The sequence below is a fragment of the Brachycentrus maculatus genome, unplaced genomic scaffold, assembly GCF_059751285.1.
Source record: "Brachycentrus maculatus isolate JH-2025_06_01 unplaced genomic scaffold, ASM5975128v1 h1tg000069l, whole genome shotgun sequence".
Classification (NCBI taxonomy): domain Eukaryota; kingdom Metazoa; phylum Arthropoda; class Insecta; order Trichoptera; family Brachycentridae; genus Brachycentrus; species Brachycentrus maculatus.
In genome coordinates this window covers 933,308-950,488 of record NW_028280823.1, presented here as the reverse complement: position 1 = coordinate 950,488, position 17,181 = coordinate 933,308, and the positions used below count along the sequence as shown (strand labels likewise).

The 17,181-nt window shown below is 33.1% G+C and overlaps 1 protein-coding gene across 4 annotated transcripts in view; it reads left to right on the top strand.

Moving 5' to 3' along the window:
* sprt (PDZ domain-containing protein sprite) overlaps nt 1-16,791 on the top strand; it is an 87,514-nt gene extending 70,723 nt beyond the window's left edge. For all 4 annotated transcript variants that reach the window (XM_088256937.1, XM_088256935.1, XM_088256934.1 and 1 more), the window contains 4 exons: nt 2,144-2,296; nt 12,756-12,924; nt 13,161-13,328; nt 14,665-16,791. In XM_088256937.1, the coding sequence (XP_088113063.1) occupies nt 2,144-2,296; nt 12,756-12,924; nt 13,161-13,328; nt 14,665-16,662 (2,488 nt within the window). In that variant the 3' untranslated portion in view covers nt 16,663-16,791. The remainder of the gene's footprint in view (nt 1-2,143; nt 2,297-12,755; nt 12,925-13,160; nt 13,329-14,664) is intronic.
* Nucleotides 16,792-17,181: the final 390 nt, after the last annotated feature.

The window sequence follows — 17,181 nt, the reverse complement described above, 5'->3', positions numbered from 1 at the left end:
AAAGTAGCTCAGTACGAAAGAAGTTGCTGCCATATAGAAAAGGATATTAAAGAAATATAACAGATTAGATACTATGAATTGAGAAGATTAAAAGGAAATAGCAACTATATGAGTGCTTCGGGGTTGCATCCCTATAATTCTCCATGCTTGTGTAAGCTACCGTCAAGGTGTACAAGTCCATTACATTCTGTAATGTATCTTCAGATTTACTTCGTAAAGAAAAAATGCCCTTTTGTGATGGATTTATCGCCAAAAAGTATACAGCAGCTCCTGAGCTTATGCACTTTATTTGCACGTATTTCATATTAAATTTTCCCAGCAGAATATTGTGCAGTCTCCTTGCATCCTTTATCATAGTAATGTCCACCCACGCCCCATAAGGTATAGCTGTACGTAATCTATCTTATTTAATGCATTCAACTTACCTAATTGTCTATGCAAAATGTTAATAAGAGTAATAGTATTATACAGAAACATGTAATTTGAAAGCATTGGCAAAAATATACAAATATATTGTATGTCTATTATTACTAATTAAGTTTGGTTAATATGTACCTATGTATACGTAGGGTGTTTTTTTTAGAGATATACAAATTCAAACTTCCAGCAATAAATTGATGGTGGCACCCGCCGTGTGGCATGTTGAGCCATCTTGTTGAAACCACCGTTTTCTCACATCAATGCTATTCAACTAAGGCACAAAGAAGTCAGTAATCATGGTTCCATAGCGCTCTTCATTGACCGTAATATTCTGGCCAGCATCGTCTTAAAAAAAATATGGCCCAATGATTTCACCTACCCATAAAGCACATAGTGACTTTTAATGGATGTAAGGGCGTCTCGACAAAGGTTTCTGGGTTTTCTCCACTCCAAATTCGGCAATTATGCTTATTGACATAGCCATTTAACCAAAAATGTACTTCGTCTTTGAACAAAATTTTGTGTTGAAAAAGAGGATCAAGCTGAATATTGTTTTCGGCCCATTCACCAAACCTACGACGCGCATAATAGTCATTCAGTGTATTCATGGTGAAATGCCAAAACGTACTGACTAAAAATCAACTGTCAACTGTCAAATTGACAGTCTGTAGAAACAATGCTGCCAGTTTAAAAACCAAACCTCTAAAAAAATACCCTATATCGCTCACTCCTTTCAAGAACGTCATAAATCAAAAAACTTGATTTTTCAGGAGAACGTTTTTGAAGTTTAAAAATATAATACGATGTATTAAAAATAAATATCAAGTCACTATTGAACTTTTTACTGTGCAACAGATCTTTTTAGGTAAAACCTGAAGGTTTTTTCTCCATTTGAAAAATATTTACTTTATTTAAAAAAAAAATTAACAATACGTTTTCTTCAAAATGCAAAAACAACACTTTCTGCCCTATAGTGGGTTAATATTAAGTTAAAAATATGCTTTTTTGCTGGGATATAGTATATTTTCTGGGCATTCCGAAAACATGCACAACTGAAAAATGACGATTTTGGATTTATGACGTTCTTGAAAGGAGTGAGCGATATATGATATATTGGTGGCTTTGGCGTGTCTATTTCGTATGTATGTACACTGATAACAACATTCAACGCGGTATGTTTTTATAAAATAGTTGCATTTTTTTGTAAACATTTCAAAAACTGTTTTACTTGAGAGCATTTTTTCCACAATTTTTTTGGTTATATTGGTGACATTTATGATAAACGGTGTACGAGTATGCTGCCAATAACTTAACACACTATCGAAGAATTAAAAATTATTTTCTCTTTTTGAAGTTAACATTAAGTAGGCATGTGTGTGGATAGTTTCATAAAATTAGGATGAAAAGCAAGTTTTTTTTTTCCCCTCTCACATTTTTTTGCACCCTGCTTATATATGCAAGGTCATGTTATGGGTACGGGATTCTTGCACTTTTGCTTTAGTGCTTTCGGGTATGCATTATTTGGGAGAGAAAAAAGCAAGTTTATTGCGTAAAATTCCTTTTTGTTCCGTATTGTGAATATTTTTATATCAACCTAATATTGCCCTCGCATGTATCAAGTAATATATTTGTAATATATACTATATAATTACATTTCCGTCAGACCTAATTGACCATGTAATATGATATAGTACGCTGAGCTTATTACATTTTTTATTTCCAGCTGCATAGACAGTTCCATGATGGTGAGTCTCCATCGGGTGCAGGTGGAGTATGACCCCAAGAGCCCCCAATTTGGGGCGGGGGCCCGCTCCAGACAGGGGGGCCTCTGGGTGGAGTGGGCCCTCGACCATACCGGAATGTGTAAAGGAGACAGGTCAGTTATTATTTCTACTTAAAAATAATACAACATGTTGTATCTAGTATAGAATAAAATAATATGGTAGAATTAAAGAGGCGTCGGAAGACCTCAAAAATATGATCCGATGACATAGCCGCTGTGGTGGGTAGAAATTGGCTGCAAGCAGCAACAAAACGAAAATAAATGGAAGGATACGGAAGAGACCTGTATCCAGCAGTGGAGGGCAGAAGGCTAAAGAAGGAGAAGAAAAGACCTATTGGCATTTTTTTCTGAGACCCTGTTGGACATTTTGATTGAAGAATACAATACATACGTATTAGAAATATTTCGTCAACGAGGAGAGTCTACACATACATATATGGGATTTATATCGTAGTCGTACAGGAGAAAAAGACCAACTAACAAAACGTAAAATGTTCAGGAGGGCCATTTAAGTCACTTTTGCTTGACAAGAAAATAAACATCAATGCAGTTAGTCATTTTTAACAAGTCAATATATTATTCTTCCATGTTAAAAATCTTTTCAGATTTTTTCAGGGCAATATTAAGCTAGTAAGATATGATTTAGTCAATGAACACGTTTTTGTAAAAAATGCACTTGGTCACTTTCTCCTGTATGACTACGATATCTTCGAAATTCCGAAAGAGGAATAACCCCAGCCACAATAAACCGTTTGCGGCAGGGCTAAATACACGCTTTTAGAGTTAGTTTATTTATTTATGAAGAATTAAAAATAATAATAATAATTTTAATTGTGTATACTACCTACATGCCTGCGTGTATTAGATATGAATATACTTATATGTTTGCATTTTAAATGAGCCCCGTATTATTTTCTGCAATTACCTACTTGGTGTATCAATATAATTAGGTTTATTACAATACATAAAACCGGTTCCTAATCGTTTCGTGTGCTCCACATTATCTGAATACTGGTCTTAATTAATTAAAATATATATGTACTCCAATGAACAATATAGTTTTCACGCCATTTGTTAACATTTCAATGCATCACACAATAAAAGCGATCTTCTTTTATTCCACTTTCAGTTATTTTGAAACATTTTGTTTGTAATGAAAATCAAATTGAAAAGTGTAACTTCGAAGTATGTTACTTTTCCCTTTAGCAATTTTGTCAATACAAGTATGGTTAATTAAATTAAAACATAATACAATAAAGACAATAGAAAAACGAGGCAAAGTACTTACATTCGAATCGTACCAACCTTAAAATTATCATAAAATCAATGGAACTAACGTTTTTCATTTAATGGTTGATATATTCTAGATGAGTAAGTACTTACCTAGGAGAGATAAATACTTATCTAGGAGTTGAAAAACATAATATGTAGTGTCTTGTACCTTTTAAGTAAACACTCTAGCCATACTATAGAGAAATGTCAGACCACCGGTCCACAAGCATTATTGTTTGAATGAAAAATGAAAAGCGAGTGGAAATGGTGCAAAATAAACTACGAGTAAAAAGAGATTTTTCTATTCTATTTTCTTCACTCCAATATCTAATAAGGCATAACAAATGATCCTGATAGGTATCTACCTAATTAATTATAAATTATCTCCTTTCCCGGTATGTAATATTTTTAGTGAACAGCCTAACGGCCGTTTTAAAAATAGAACACTTTATTTCAAAGAATTTTTTCTTGTAACATATATGAATTTAAAATTGTATGCAAGTACTTAATCTCATTCAAATACGTAGGTACCTAGTTGTTCCCTCCTCCTAATCAAAATTCCGTCTCGTTTATTTTTAAATTGGCAATTTATCTTTGTTTTCTTTGCTTTCCCATCGAACCAACCTTATTTACATAAGCCAAAGGTTATTAATTGGAATTATAATATCATCATTATTGCCCGCCTATACGCATGTGAATTTACGTGATGTAGGTTTTCGTTGGTAACCATTATCGTTGAGAAAATAAACATTTTTATAGTTTATTGTTTGAATGGAAAATACACTTATTTGCTTAGTTGAAATGGGCGGACATCTTTGTACCATTTTCCGTATGTGCTTAGTCTTTACAGAATTTAGACGTAGATATGGATTAAAAATATTTTCTATTAATTAACCGAAAATTAGATGAACTATGCACGAGTACATCATTTTATTATTTGTTTGTAATTCTTAATTAAAATTTCGCAACGTACAGTTTGAATTTTCAAGAATAAAAATAATCAAATTGGTTAATAGAATGAAATTCAATGCATTGAATTTCATTCTATTTTCATTATATTGCTAGTTTCATTCTATTGCTCACATGGTTGGAATATATTACGTATTCTACCAAATAATTAAAAATCCTAAATTCATAAAAAATCGTGAAAATGGCGATGTGCAAAATATACGTATAATGATTATTATTTTATAAAAAATGATGAATAACATTTTTTTATAATTTAAACTTTAAACCAAACAATATTCCTTTGAGTAGATCTAAGGAGTAAAAATAATTTTATACCCTAAATAAGGTATCGTTTTATTAAATTCAAAATTAATTTGAATAGAAATAGTATATTGTACCGTAAATAATATTTTACCAATTCTGCATAAAATGAGCGCATTTGTCTCGCATAATATTTCACATATTATCCCGAATAAAATTTCACTAAATTTGTGCAAATTTAGCACCACAAAGAATACTAAACAAAATCCGCGCAAATATCCGTGAAAGCGGTGTCTGTGGAAAACGAGGATTTTTTTGTATGGTTTTTAAGTTACCCCTAATTTAGCACTGCAAAGAATATTAAACAAAATCCGAATATATGTCCATGAAAGCGGATGTCTGTTGAAAACGAGGATATTTTTGCATACTTTTTAAGATAAACATTCCTCTCGCTTAGAAGCTACCCCTAAATTCATCTCAATCGAGTCATGAATTATGAATAACGTTAAATGTTTATCTGCCTTTATACAATATATGTATCTCAATATTTCTGGATACAAATAGGAAAGAACAATGGACATGTGCCGGAAAGTCTAAGTGCTACGGTGATAGATGATGCTGGAAGTTAAAATTCCAGCAAACATCTATTAAATTTGCATATCATATACAGGCGAGCGGTGAAGATTTCCCAGGAAATAACCGTAGATAAACCTTCTGCTAATAATTGAATCGACCCGATACTCCAGATATGCGTTGCTTAAAAATCTCGTGCATTTACAGACAATTGGGTGACCCAGTTGAAATATCTCACGTGCCTAATTAAAATCTACTTTATGCATGCATCAACAAACAAAAGAATCGTTGTAATGTTTAGGATAAACTACACATTTACTAAGCTTCATATTAGGCTTATGATTTATGGGCAAAACGAACGATATAAAGTTACCACTGAACGAGAAATTAAGATAATATTCGTGACTCGTAAAATACTGCCACCTTAAATTCACTATGTATTCACCTTTAATTTTATTAAAATACTATCCAATTAGAAAGATGGTATTAAAATCCTCAATAATATAATAAATAAAGATCTTGAGAGATAGATACCTGACAGTCACTCTGTTCATTATAAATAAAATAATTATCAGAGGCTCGAAGTCATTTTCATTCGCTAAAAGATGTGACCAATATTGATATCCAAACCCAACCCAATTAGGGTTGGGTTAATTAATCGATGGTAATATTATATCGACGATAGTCGACCAGTTTATATGATCACAAAGAAAAGAGTACCTATTTTTGTACGATATTGCCGTGTTTTTACTCATTTATATTTTTTATTAAAATTTGCTATAAATTATTTTCAACATATTTTAATGTAAACCAAAATGAATCGCTGGTGCTTTTAGAAAACTTAATTTGTTTGCAAAAGTAGACTGATCGGGATACAAATGTAGAATTGACATACATATATTTAGACAGAATGCTATATTAATCCAGGGCCCGCAAGCAAGCTCACAAAAAATAGGCGCCAACGCTAGTAAAAGTGAGAGATCGGGAAAACTCTCCAATTACTAACTTTGAGGTTAGGAAAGTTAAGTAGGTACCTGAGAAACATCATGAGAATGATCGATAGCAACTTATCCAGGAAATAATAACGGGGAAAGTGTAGAATAAAAAAGGTATAGAACATGAAGGCATTAGCAGATGAGGAAGTACTGGCTCCTTCTATTGGTAATGGTGTGGACCTAGATTACACTTGCTGAGGAAAACAATAATATTTCACAATTTATTTACCGCCGTTATCGTGAAAAATCACCTCAAGAGCGCTTTGAGATTCAACTAGGTGTAGAATTAAATTTAACTTATTTTAATTTAAAACCACATTCGTCAATTTTGATCTTTATACTCTGGCGGCGGACCGTTCAGGATGTTCAAGAATGGCGGCCAATTTCATTCATTAAAGACAACAGAAGTATGCGTATATGTTTAAATATTTTGTACATTTTTATTCTAATTGTGGTCACAGACATTACATTTGTAATAGTGATCTCACTGTACTGGAAAAAATCTGGCGTATTTGTGTATTGTATATCGGTCTACGACTCTACGTCGTAGTGTCGATATCATTACTCGTCATACCTATCACATTATCTTACCAGTGCACTAGATTAGCGATTTGATAACGTTTCTATGGGTAGTAATAATACAGTAAGGACAGGAGCGAAGGAAAATAAAAGATGGATGCCCGTTTTAAATGATTCGAGATCCGTTACACTGACCGTACTAAGGAATATGTGTGATTATTATTAAGTACGAAAACCCGTTTTACCCTCTGCTTTATCTAGAATACATGTTAAACTTATAATCGGTTTCTTGATCAAGGAACGTCAGCAGAATTTATAAATGGAAATGGAACACGAAGTATGGGGTTCAAGGTTTTCAATCTGATACAGTGCCGTATGCACCATTGGGTACGGACGGAAGTGAGAAAGATAACATTTTTTGTAAATAGATGTGTGTTATTAGTGCGTCAGATTTATCTTATTTTGTATTTGAATTTGTAGTATTTATTAGGGATTGTTGCTGTAAAGCAATATGTTCCATCCAGTCAAAAACAGACCAGTAATTGTGTTTTAAGGTTTATACCTTAATTTTTATTTTATTTATAACCCTTATCCGCACCTAATGGTGCATAGGGCACTGCATCAAATTGACGCAGTATTATCTTGATCATTACTTACATGAAGGCAAGGTGATCACTCTTGCGCTTCAGGAACCAGTCCAGGGTAATATTAAATAAATATTACAGTGTTAAATCACTAATATTCATTTTCACCTCCTCCTGGGAATCGAACCCGGGACCTCCAGCACGGTAGCTAAACATGCTGACCATTACACCACGGAGGCGGACAATACCCATATAATACGGCGGGTTTATACCTTAAACACAAATATAATAAATTGATGAAGGCAAACAAGGCATTGGGAGTTGGATCGGATAAGAAATTTAGGGGAGAGAGGGAGAGGGACCAAAGAAAGGAATAATGTTATCTACAGTTAGCGTTCCAAGAATAAATACTCGTACTAATGTTTCAGACGTTTCATGGAAGTTATCGAAATATGTGCATTACAGAAAAATAATTCATTCCGTAGTCTGGCAGTATGGTCACACAGAAAAAGAATCATTGAAGAATGATTTAAATTACGTAGGTACAATGGCAAAAACAGGCCCCAAGGCCTATAATAAGAAGAAGAAGAAGAGGTACAATGACAAAATTTACTTAATATGCTAGATACTTGAATAATTTCATATCTATACATTGAATTACATAATAATATGTAAAAGTGGTGTTACACATAGTAATTAGACGCCGGAAATGTCATATTAACACCTAAAGCGCGATGGCCTCAAACAAAACGCGCCCAGCGGTGGTGGGTCTGATCTGACCCAGTACAGAAATCGCCTTTTAGGCGTTTTTCGTCGGGTTTTTATATTTTATATATTATTCAAAATAGCCTACATAGCAATAGGATAATGTGTCATAAGTTTTGTATGAGAATTTTCAAGTTTTTGATAGTTTTGAAATTAAATTATCCAAGCGCATAATTTTACATCCAAACGCGACCGCGCGCTGCGGCTCACTACCACAGACTAACTAATTTATATACTCACTACTACCGCGGAGCATGTCACACGCGCATGTAGCATGGTTGGCAATGAAGCAGTGATTGTAAACATTTTTATTTTTACTGAATTCAAATAATTTGTGTTTTTAATTTTATAACTATATTTTAAGTCAACATCATAACAGATAGAATTATTAACAAAATGCAACTAAGTAATTATCTTCAAATATAAAACGTGGCAGTTAGCTCCAAAAACCACAAAATGATTCTAGGATTTTGAGTTAATATTTCAAGATAAATTTTTGTCCATAATGCAATTAAAATTCATTTTAAATACAGTGAAAATATTTAAATTTTCATTGAAAAATATATACGGAATTTCTTACATAAACATTTTGCGGGTTTTAGAAATTATGAATACAATTTTGTACGAAACCAAATAAAACTAATTATTATAAAAATTTTATATACAAGTTCGTTAGACATAATAGGTATGATATTTAATTTTATTATTGACCAATAAATTGTTACCAAAAAATAAGAGGACAATCGGTACTTTTCTTGTTGAAATCGATGTTTTTATCACTTACTGACATTTCTTATAAAACCACGTTTTCCGTTGCACTTTCAAATTCTGAATCTAAGGTTTTTGAATTCTAAATCACTGTCATCTGCGCTATTCTCTCACTTTTCTTTCACTTTTCTTTCACTTTTAGAACTGTCCAAAAGTCGTTCAATCTCGTCATGAGATAATTATTTTTTTCCTGCCATTGTGGTAAAGTATCGAAAAGATTTAAAAAAAAATAAAACTAGAAATCGTTCAAATATAAAACAGTTTATTGTGAAGGTCTGTGTTTTGTAATATTAATATTTTTTAAATGTAGATTTACCTTATAGTCTATATTTATGATATTTAATCCGTCATACAAGTAAACAAATAAATCAGTTAAAAACAAATATAAAAAAAAAAACAATAAACGGAAACAATCGCCAAAGATTGACAATGTATGCTTTTGTTTTTGGGATTTCAAAATCACGGCAGACGGCACACTAACACATTGATAGCGATCAACTGACCTTACTCAATATGATTTTTGATATTTTATTTGTTCTTTTTTTTTAAATAACTCATTTGAATCTGGTCCAATAATTTTCGTTTGTATCTCAATTTGTAGGTAATTTTTTGAAAAACGATTACACTCAAGGAAAACGACGTAAACAAATTACCTATTACGTAATCAATAATTTTCCGCGATGGTGGGTCTGACCAGACCCACCATCGCAGAGGAAGTGTTAATAATAATAACAAAAAAATACAAAAGTACCTAATTATCTGTTTCAACAGCTTTCACTAACGTAAACACCTCATTAAAAACGCTAATGTCTGAATGGAATATAGATTATAATATATATTTCTTCCTCTCACAAAACAATGACTAGAAAACCGAATTTATATTTGAAAACCTCTGAGGATTTTTGAAAACGAAAGTTTGTTTTAGTCACACACCTATTTAATACGATTTAGTAGCTTTTATTTAAGTAGGTGCATTTTTGTGTGAAAATGTATTGCGAATCGCCGTACACCAAAACAAACAATGACTCGATAATTTTATTGTTCAACATTATTCCGAGGAGAGAGTATTAGGATTAAACATTTTTTCTAAGATTAACCAATTCGTGTGAATCAACAGAAGAAAAAGCAATAATGATAATCGCAATGATACGATTGTGTAAAACGTATTTACACGAATCTTTATTTTTGATTTTTGACATATTTTTATCGTTTGAAAGTAGAATTATTGTATCTTGTTATAACAATCTTTCCCAGATACGAACATTTTTTTAAAAAGAGGATATAATTACAACAATATGAAATTATTTTACCTCAGAGAAAAGTAACTCTACGAGTATACTCTGAGACCCGAACCAAGGCCTTTTGGGTATCGCGTCCGTTTCTCTAACCGATTGAGCTAAGCAGTCTTTTTAGTTGAGAAATTGATTATACTCCGCCGAAAGTAATCACTTTACGGCTTCTATTCTATTTTCACCAAACTACAAATAGAATCATATTTAATTTTATACGGGAATTCATTCATTGTGCCCATAGATGGCTGCGAACTATTGTTCGATTTTATTAATAGGGATCTTTATCAATGTAATTGTATTAATATTTATATTTTTTAGTATCTAATTTCCTATTTCTGGGATATAATTTATCATATTGTAATCATTTCTTCTTTAAAATTTAATAAAATGTATACATATTCACGATTATAGTTGAACCCTTTCGAACTACTCCATTACATAACTGCAATAGACTGAGCAAATAGTCGTTTTTTCAGTTTCTATGGACGTTCAAATTATGTAAAAAGGCGCTCTATAAAAAATATATATTCAAAAAAAGTGATCGATATAGTTCCATTACGTAATTTCCTTTTGAGGCGTGTGAATACAATAGCTACAGATTGTGTGACGACAATGGCAGGATATCGTATCGCCGCTCGAAAGCGAATTAAAATTGGTCTCCCGGTAGGTACACACCTGATACTTGGGCAGGTACTTGCATTAGGTAGATTGGTAAGTCGGCAACACCGGAACTACGCTCTCTGACTCCCGCCTTTTCGTATTCAAGTGCTTCAAATTGCCAGCAACAAGTAGGTAGTTTACAGGTTACCCGTTATTGTAAGGCATACATCCATTGCCAACTTTTCAACATATAACAATAATTTTTATTATTTTTCGACATCATGCGTTAAGGGTGATATTTTATAATGGTTTTTATACATGGCAAGATAGTAAATAATGTAAAAAACGATCGGGTTCATTATCAGTTAGTAGAAGTAAAAATTATAAATAGGGGGTAATTTAAACATAGCGACCATTACAATTGTACGCAATTCGGATCGTATTAATGATCCATGTATGCACTTGTATGCACATTTTAATCTATCAAAATTATACAGAAACTAAATTTTTGTTTTTTTTGTTTGTTAATTTTTTTAATTAATTATTCGTCACGGTCGTCAGACTAATCAGTGAATCTGAAGTGTAATTGTAAAGGAGAAAAGTCTGCGAATTGTGAATGATTTATTGCAATATACAAAATGTTATGAAAGATAAAAAGTATATTATTTTATACATTTTGAAAATGTAACGGTCGTTGATATACGATTTTGTCCTCTTTTATGTCACTCACCTTCGTCTTCTATTCACTTTTCGAATCCGTATACACTAAAGAATATTTTATTTGATGCTCCACTCTATTGAAAGTGCCAATAGGAGATTTTCTTGACCTTTTAAATTCGTAAATATTTCAACATGAAATAGTGACAAAGCTTTCAAATTAACAGTGTCAACCGGTAATTCAAACTTTCGCTAAATTGTCATACATCATTAAGTCATAATAATGATGGTTATAAAAGGTCATGAGTTGAAGTAGATTTGGTTTAGGTCAAGTTTTACATCGATCCCGATGCGTTCCTAGCGGATTTTATGCGAACTTAAGAAAGAAATCATTTATTATACCAATAAATTTTCGAATCATTTTAAAAATAAGTATCAATGACCATTTTAATTTGGAATAACCCATAGATAATATGCAATGTTAATTATGATACAGTGGAACCTCTCATAACAAGCATAATTCGTTCAAGAATCTTACTCTTTAAGCGAAACAGTTTTTGTTTTGACTAGCGCGGAAGTCCCGGCTCACAAGTGAATGTCGTGAAAAAAGGACTTGCCTCTTTAACTCGTGCGAAATGTCGCTCGTTAAGGGAGCAACTTTTTCACATGTTTTTGCTCGTTATGCGAATTACTCGTTATGAGAGGTTCCACTGTATTAATATACTCGTAATACTACTCATTATCACAGTAATCACCGACGCCTACAAACCTTCGTATATGTTTACATCTTGTTAACTGAATTGCCTTCATCTGGCGCTTTTTTGATGGAAATAAACAACGTTATTTAAGCCCCTTGGATTAACATAATTGACAATGTATACGTCACACTTCTACGCAGCTGATGCTATTCATATTTTTCAAATGTTTATCTGTGCCACTTTAATTTTGTCTGCAACAGATATTTAGACGAAAATACTATGGAGGAAAAGGCCTCAAATATAGTTTTAAAAATCGTCTTCAAGATCCCATCAAATATATTCCACTTCTAAATACAAGACTCTAGAGAGCAAGACTTATCACCTTGGCTCCATGTAATTAATTATGTAGTCCGTCGATCCCATGCGGTGCTCTATGCACCATTTAAATAAGGATAAGGGCTTAAAAACGGAGAATATGTTAGTGTGATGGAAACTTTATATCTTAACCAAGGACAGGATTTGAAGGTGCTTTTGCATTGGGTGGTTGTAAAATTACCTAGTCTACACCTATCTCACTGAATGAAGTATAGTTATTCATAAAAGATTTCCTTTTTTTTCAGATTACTGGAAGTAAATGGGAAGCTGGTCCTTTCAAAAAGTAAGGAAGATGTTGGTCGACTCCTGAGCATTTCTCCGAGTCCTGCACAGTTGGTTGTACTCAGGTCAAGACCACTCGATGGCTTTGACTCTCCTGGATCAAGGGCTCACAACCATTCGGCTCTTGCGCAGGTATTGTATCAAATATGTTGTAAAATTAGATTATTCCATATGCAATTCACAACCTACAATGTTCTCAGTGTCAGATATATATTATTGTCATCATTCGACATCCTAGGAGTTGGAAACCTGACGCCTTGTAAAAGAGAAGACTGGCTAAGGAGCATTGCAAGACAGCAATTCTTATAGATATTTAATTTAAGATTAACTGTTAAACAAAAAATGCATCATACATTTATAAATTCTAGATGGGATCCTTAAGAGCAGAACTGAATGCCCTCAGAGAGCAAGCAGAAGAAGCACGTAGAACCAAAGATGGACTCCGCAGTGACAACCTTCGTCTCACTCACCGTATTACTTACCTGGAGGAACAGGTTGCTGAACTCCTTGACAGGAACAGAGACCCGGATGCTGAAGTAAATATTAAAATACTGAAGAAATTTAGTTTTCAAATACTTGCAAATTAGTTAAATGAGATACTGATAGCTTTTTTCAATACAAGATTTTGGCATGTACTTTATGAATTTAAAAAACATTGTTCTTCTTATTAAAGGGTCCGCCAAATAACTTTTTTTTTTTGAAAATGCTATAAGTGCTATCGAGTGTAGCTTCGGCTGTGTGGCACGTAGCGCCGTCCTGTTGAAACCAAATGTTGCCAATATCCTCCTCTTCAATTTTTGTGAACAAAAATCCGTTCAACATGGCCCGATAACGATCGCCATTGACTGTAACGGCCACTCCTTGCTCATTTTCAAAGAAAAATGGCCCAATTATGCCTCTGGACCAAAATCCGCACCAAACAGTGACTCGTTTTGGGTGTACCGGCTTTTCAATGTATGCGTGCGGGTTTTCTGTGCCCCAAATACGACAATTTTGCTTGTTTACATACCCGCCAAGATCAAAATGAGCTTCATCCGAAAAGATGATTTTTTTGGCAAAATCGGCATCTTCTGTAAGTCGATCGCAGGCCCACTCAGCGAAGCGAAAACGCATTGGATGGTCAGTTGGCTTCAACTCCTGAACCAATTGGACTTTGTATGGCGTCATACCAAGGTCTTTATGCAAAATTCGTCTCAATGATGTCTCCGAAATGTTCAATTGTTGAGAACGACGGTGAATTGATGTTGATGGCGCTTCACGCACACTTTCTGCCACAACATCGATATTCTCGGGTGTACGCACTGTTTTTGGCTTTTCACGCTTTGGTTTATCGATGAGGATGCCAGTTTCTTTCACTTTTTTCACAAGATAACGAACATACGGAGCTGACGGTGCTTCTCTTCTTCCAAAAACCGTACGCAATTTTCGCACACATTCTGCAACATTACCATGATTTTCAAAGTAATGTCGCAATATTTCCCAGCGTTGTTCAAGCGTATACACAACCATATTCGCTCAGCGGAAGGATAAAACTAATTATCTGTCAAATCAGACATGAGCTAAATGTTACCATTCACGAAATAAGCACTAGTTGAAAAAAAAAACTTTAGATGGCGGACCCTATATTTTGATCCCTATCCCCACACAGGTGGTGGATAATATTAATAAATTCCTTGGCTTTGGTCTACTGGCTGAAATAAACAATACTATTTCCTTTACAAAATTAAACAACTTTGTTTTAACCACTTTTTTGTTTCGACAAGAACCTTGTCACCATTAAGGTTCAACATTCAAGAGTTTATACTAAATTTATGAAACAAATAAAAATGTTATATTAATTTCATGTAATTAATTCTGATATTTTTATTTCAGGTCCAAATTGTGACTCCCAAAAATGTTACTAATAAACTGACCTCTACAGTGAACATGCAGAAAAATGTTACAAATATAAACATCACATCAGAGCCAAATCCAAAACCAAACCAAAGTAAGCCTGATGTTCAAGTATTTCAGAAAGGACCAGACGTGACAGCTATTGTGGCAAATATCCCGGGACTTGAAGTTGGAGGAAAGGATACTGCTGAAGCTAGTGCTAACTTGCCAATCATCAGACCCAGATCGAATCAGTCTAATGTTTCTAGTACTCAAATAGCCGTTGGACACTCTCCGAAGTCAAACTGTTCAAAAAGTAGCTACTCTCTGGGAGAACTTAGCGATGCGCCAAAATCAAACCATTCGCACTATTCTACAAACCATGTACACTTCAATCACAAAAGTAATAAGCTGAATACCCGTTACAGTTTACAGCCTTCCAGAAGTTCTAATTCGTTGGACCATCATAGCGATGTAGACAAAAACTCAAAAATTGATATCAAACCATATTCGATGAGACAGTCACTTTCTCATCATTCCGTACACAAATCCAAAGATTATCCGAGCTATGACTACAATAGTGAAACATCAGCTGCCATTGAAATAATTAAAAATAATCAAAAGCACTATTTCGATAAAAATTATAAAAATAGTAAGAATCTTGTCTTTTCTTCCAAAGCTCTCAGCGATGACAATTCTGATATTTTAAAATGTTACAAACGGGAACATAAAAAATCTCTTCTAGAATATTTTGATAGGGGCATTAATGGAAATAAGAAAAGTTCAAAAAAACAAACGAGTGAAATTAAATTTGAAGATGATATCAGTAATTATAATTCTGAAAAGATGAAATCAGATAAGTCACCAAACATATCACAAAAATCATCTATGTTTAGTAGAAAATTATCCAAGATGGAAAATTCTGATCAAAAAATTGATTTCAATCCAGAACGAGACTATATAGATCATCGAATTGATGGGAAAATTATTCAGAATGCACACAAATCCAGTAGGAGGATGTCAAAACTACATGTTAAAAATGTAAAAACCATAGATTGTGATTCTGAACCGTCATTGAGTTTAGAAGAAGATAAATACAAAAGAAGTAGAATGAAAATTCTAGATTACACTTCTGAACCTAATTCTATTCAAGGGCATTATAAGAAACATTACCAATCTTCCGAACGGCCACGACCTGCTCCGCCTAAGAAACCATTAAGGCTATCGTTGCATCGAGCCCAGAGTATGCAATCAGTAGAAGGCAACAAACAGCAATCGGAAACATTTTATCTACATGATCCAATTCACCGACAAGCTTCGGCTTCTGATGTAGCCAATAGAGAAGAATCTAAATTTACAATAAGCAATAGCAATGGAAATATTAATGGTCTCTTTTATAACAACCAAGATGATTACAGAATCAAACCAGAAAGTTCATACGCTAACCATGGAGGTAACCAGTTGTCTGTTAAATTTTCACTAAGCGATAATCAAAATATTTCAGAACCGTCCAATTGTCTCTCAGACAAAAAAGTTAAGAAACGATCTCACAATGGAAAAATATCACACCATAATTCCGACAAATTGTATATGAACGGTCACGATGGGGAGAGGAATGGAGGGTATGCAAGTTTGAGGAGTGAATCACTCACATCGATACCAAAAACACAAAACACTAGAGTTCGATCCGTAAATTCTAAGGAAAATTTACACAATGGAGTTAATGCTTCGGAAACATTGAGATTCAATGCTTACAAAGACAGATCAAAAGCAGAACTCCAAATAAAGTCTCCACGAGTTGAAGAGTATTCAATGAAAAATGGGTATTCAAATTACGAAAAGCTTGAATCTGCCAGTGAAAGTTCAAGAACACCATCAAGAGCTGAATCTTGCCAATCTGCTGGGTTCCGGTGGCCTTCTTCGACAGTCTTTAAAAATATAAGAATTGATAGTCCTTCCAAAATAAATGGTTATTCATCTGACAGTATGAGGAAATAATTTATAAATAAACAAACATTAATGCAAGCATTTCTAATAAATAACTGCACAATTTATAATTTAAAAATATTTTTAAATATAACTAAGTGATGTATATATTAGGAATAATGGAGATATTAGTGATTAATATAAAATATATTATAATGTATTTATTATTTTTTAGCACAATAATCTTACACCTAACTGATAAAAATAATATTGACAAGTTCTGTGTGATATACCCGATATATAAAAAAATATTGATTAAAATAGAAAAAGTACAAGTTTGTATTTTTCAATAAAAATAATTATTAAGTGTGTAATTAGAAGTTTTATTTCTTTTTGTATTCTGTGTTCTAATCTTTTCATTTCTTTTATTCCTATCTGCATCCAGATGATACATTGAACACTGCATCCTAATGAAGCAGAGTCTTAATAATAATTTAAGTTTTACTTAGTAAATTATCACTATTTCTCAAAATCTATTGTGACATGTCTTTTGATGCATTCCGCATTATTTTCAAACACCTTATTATCATA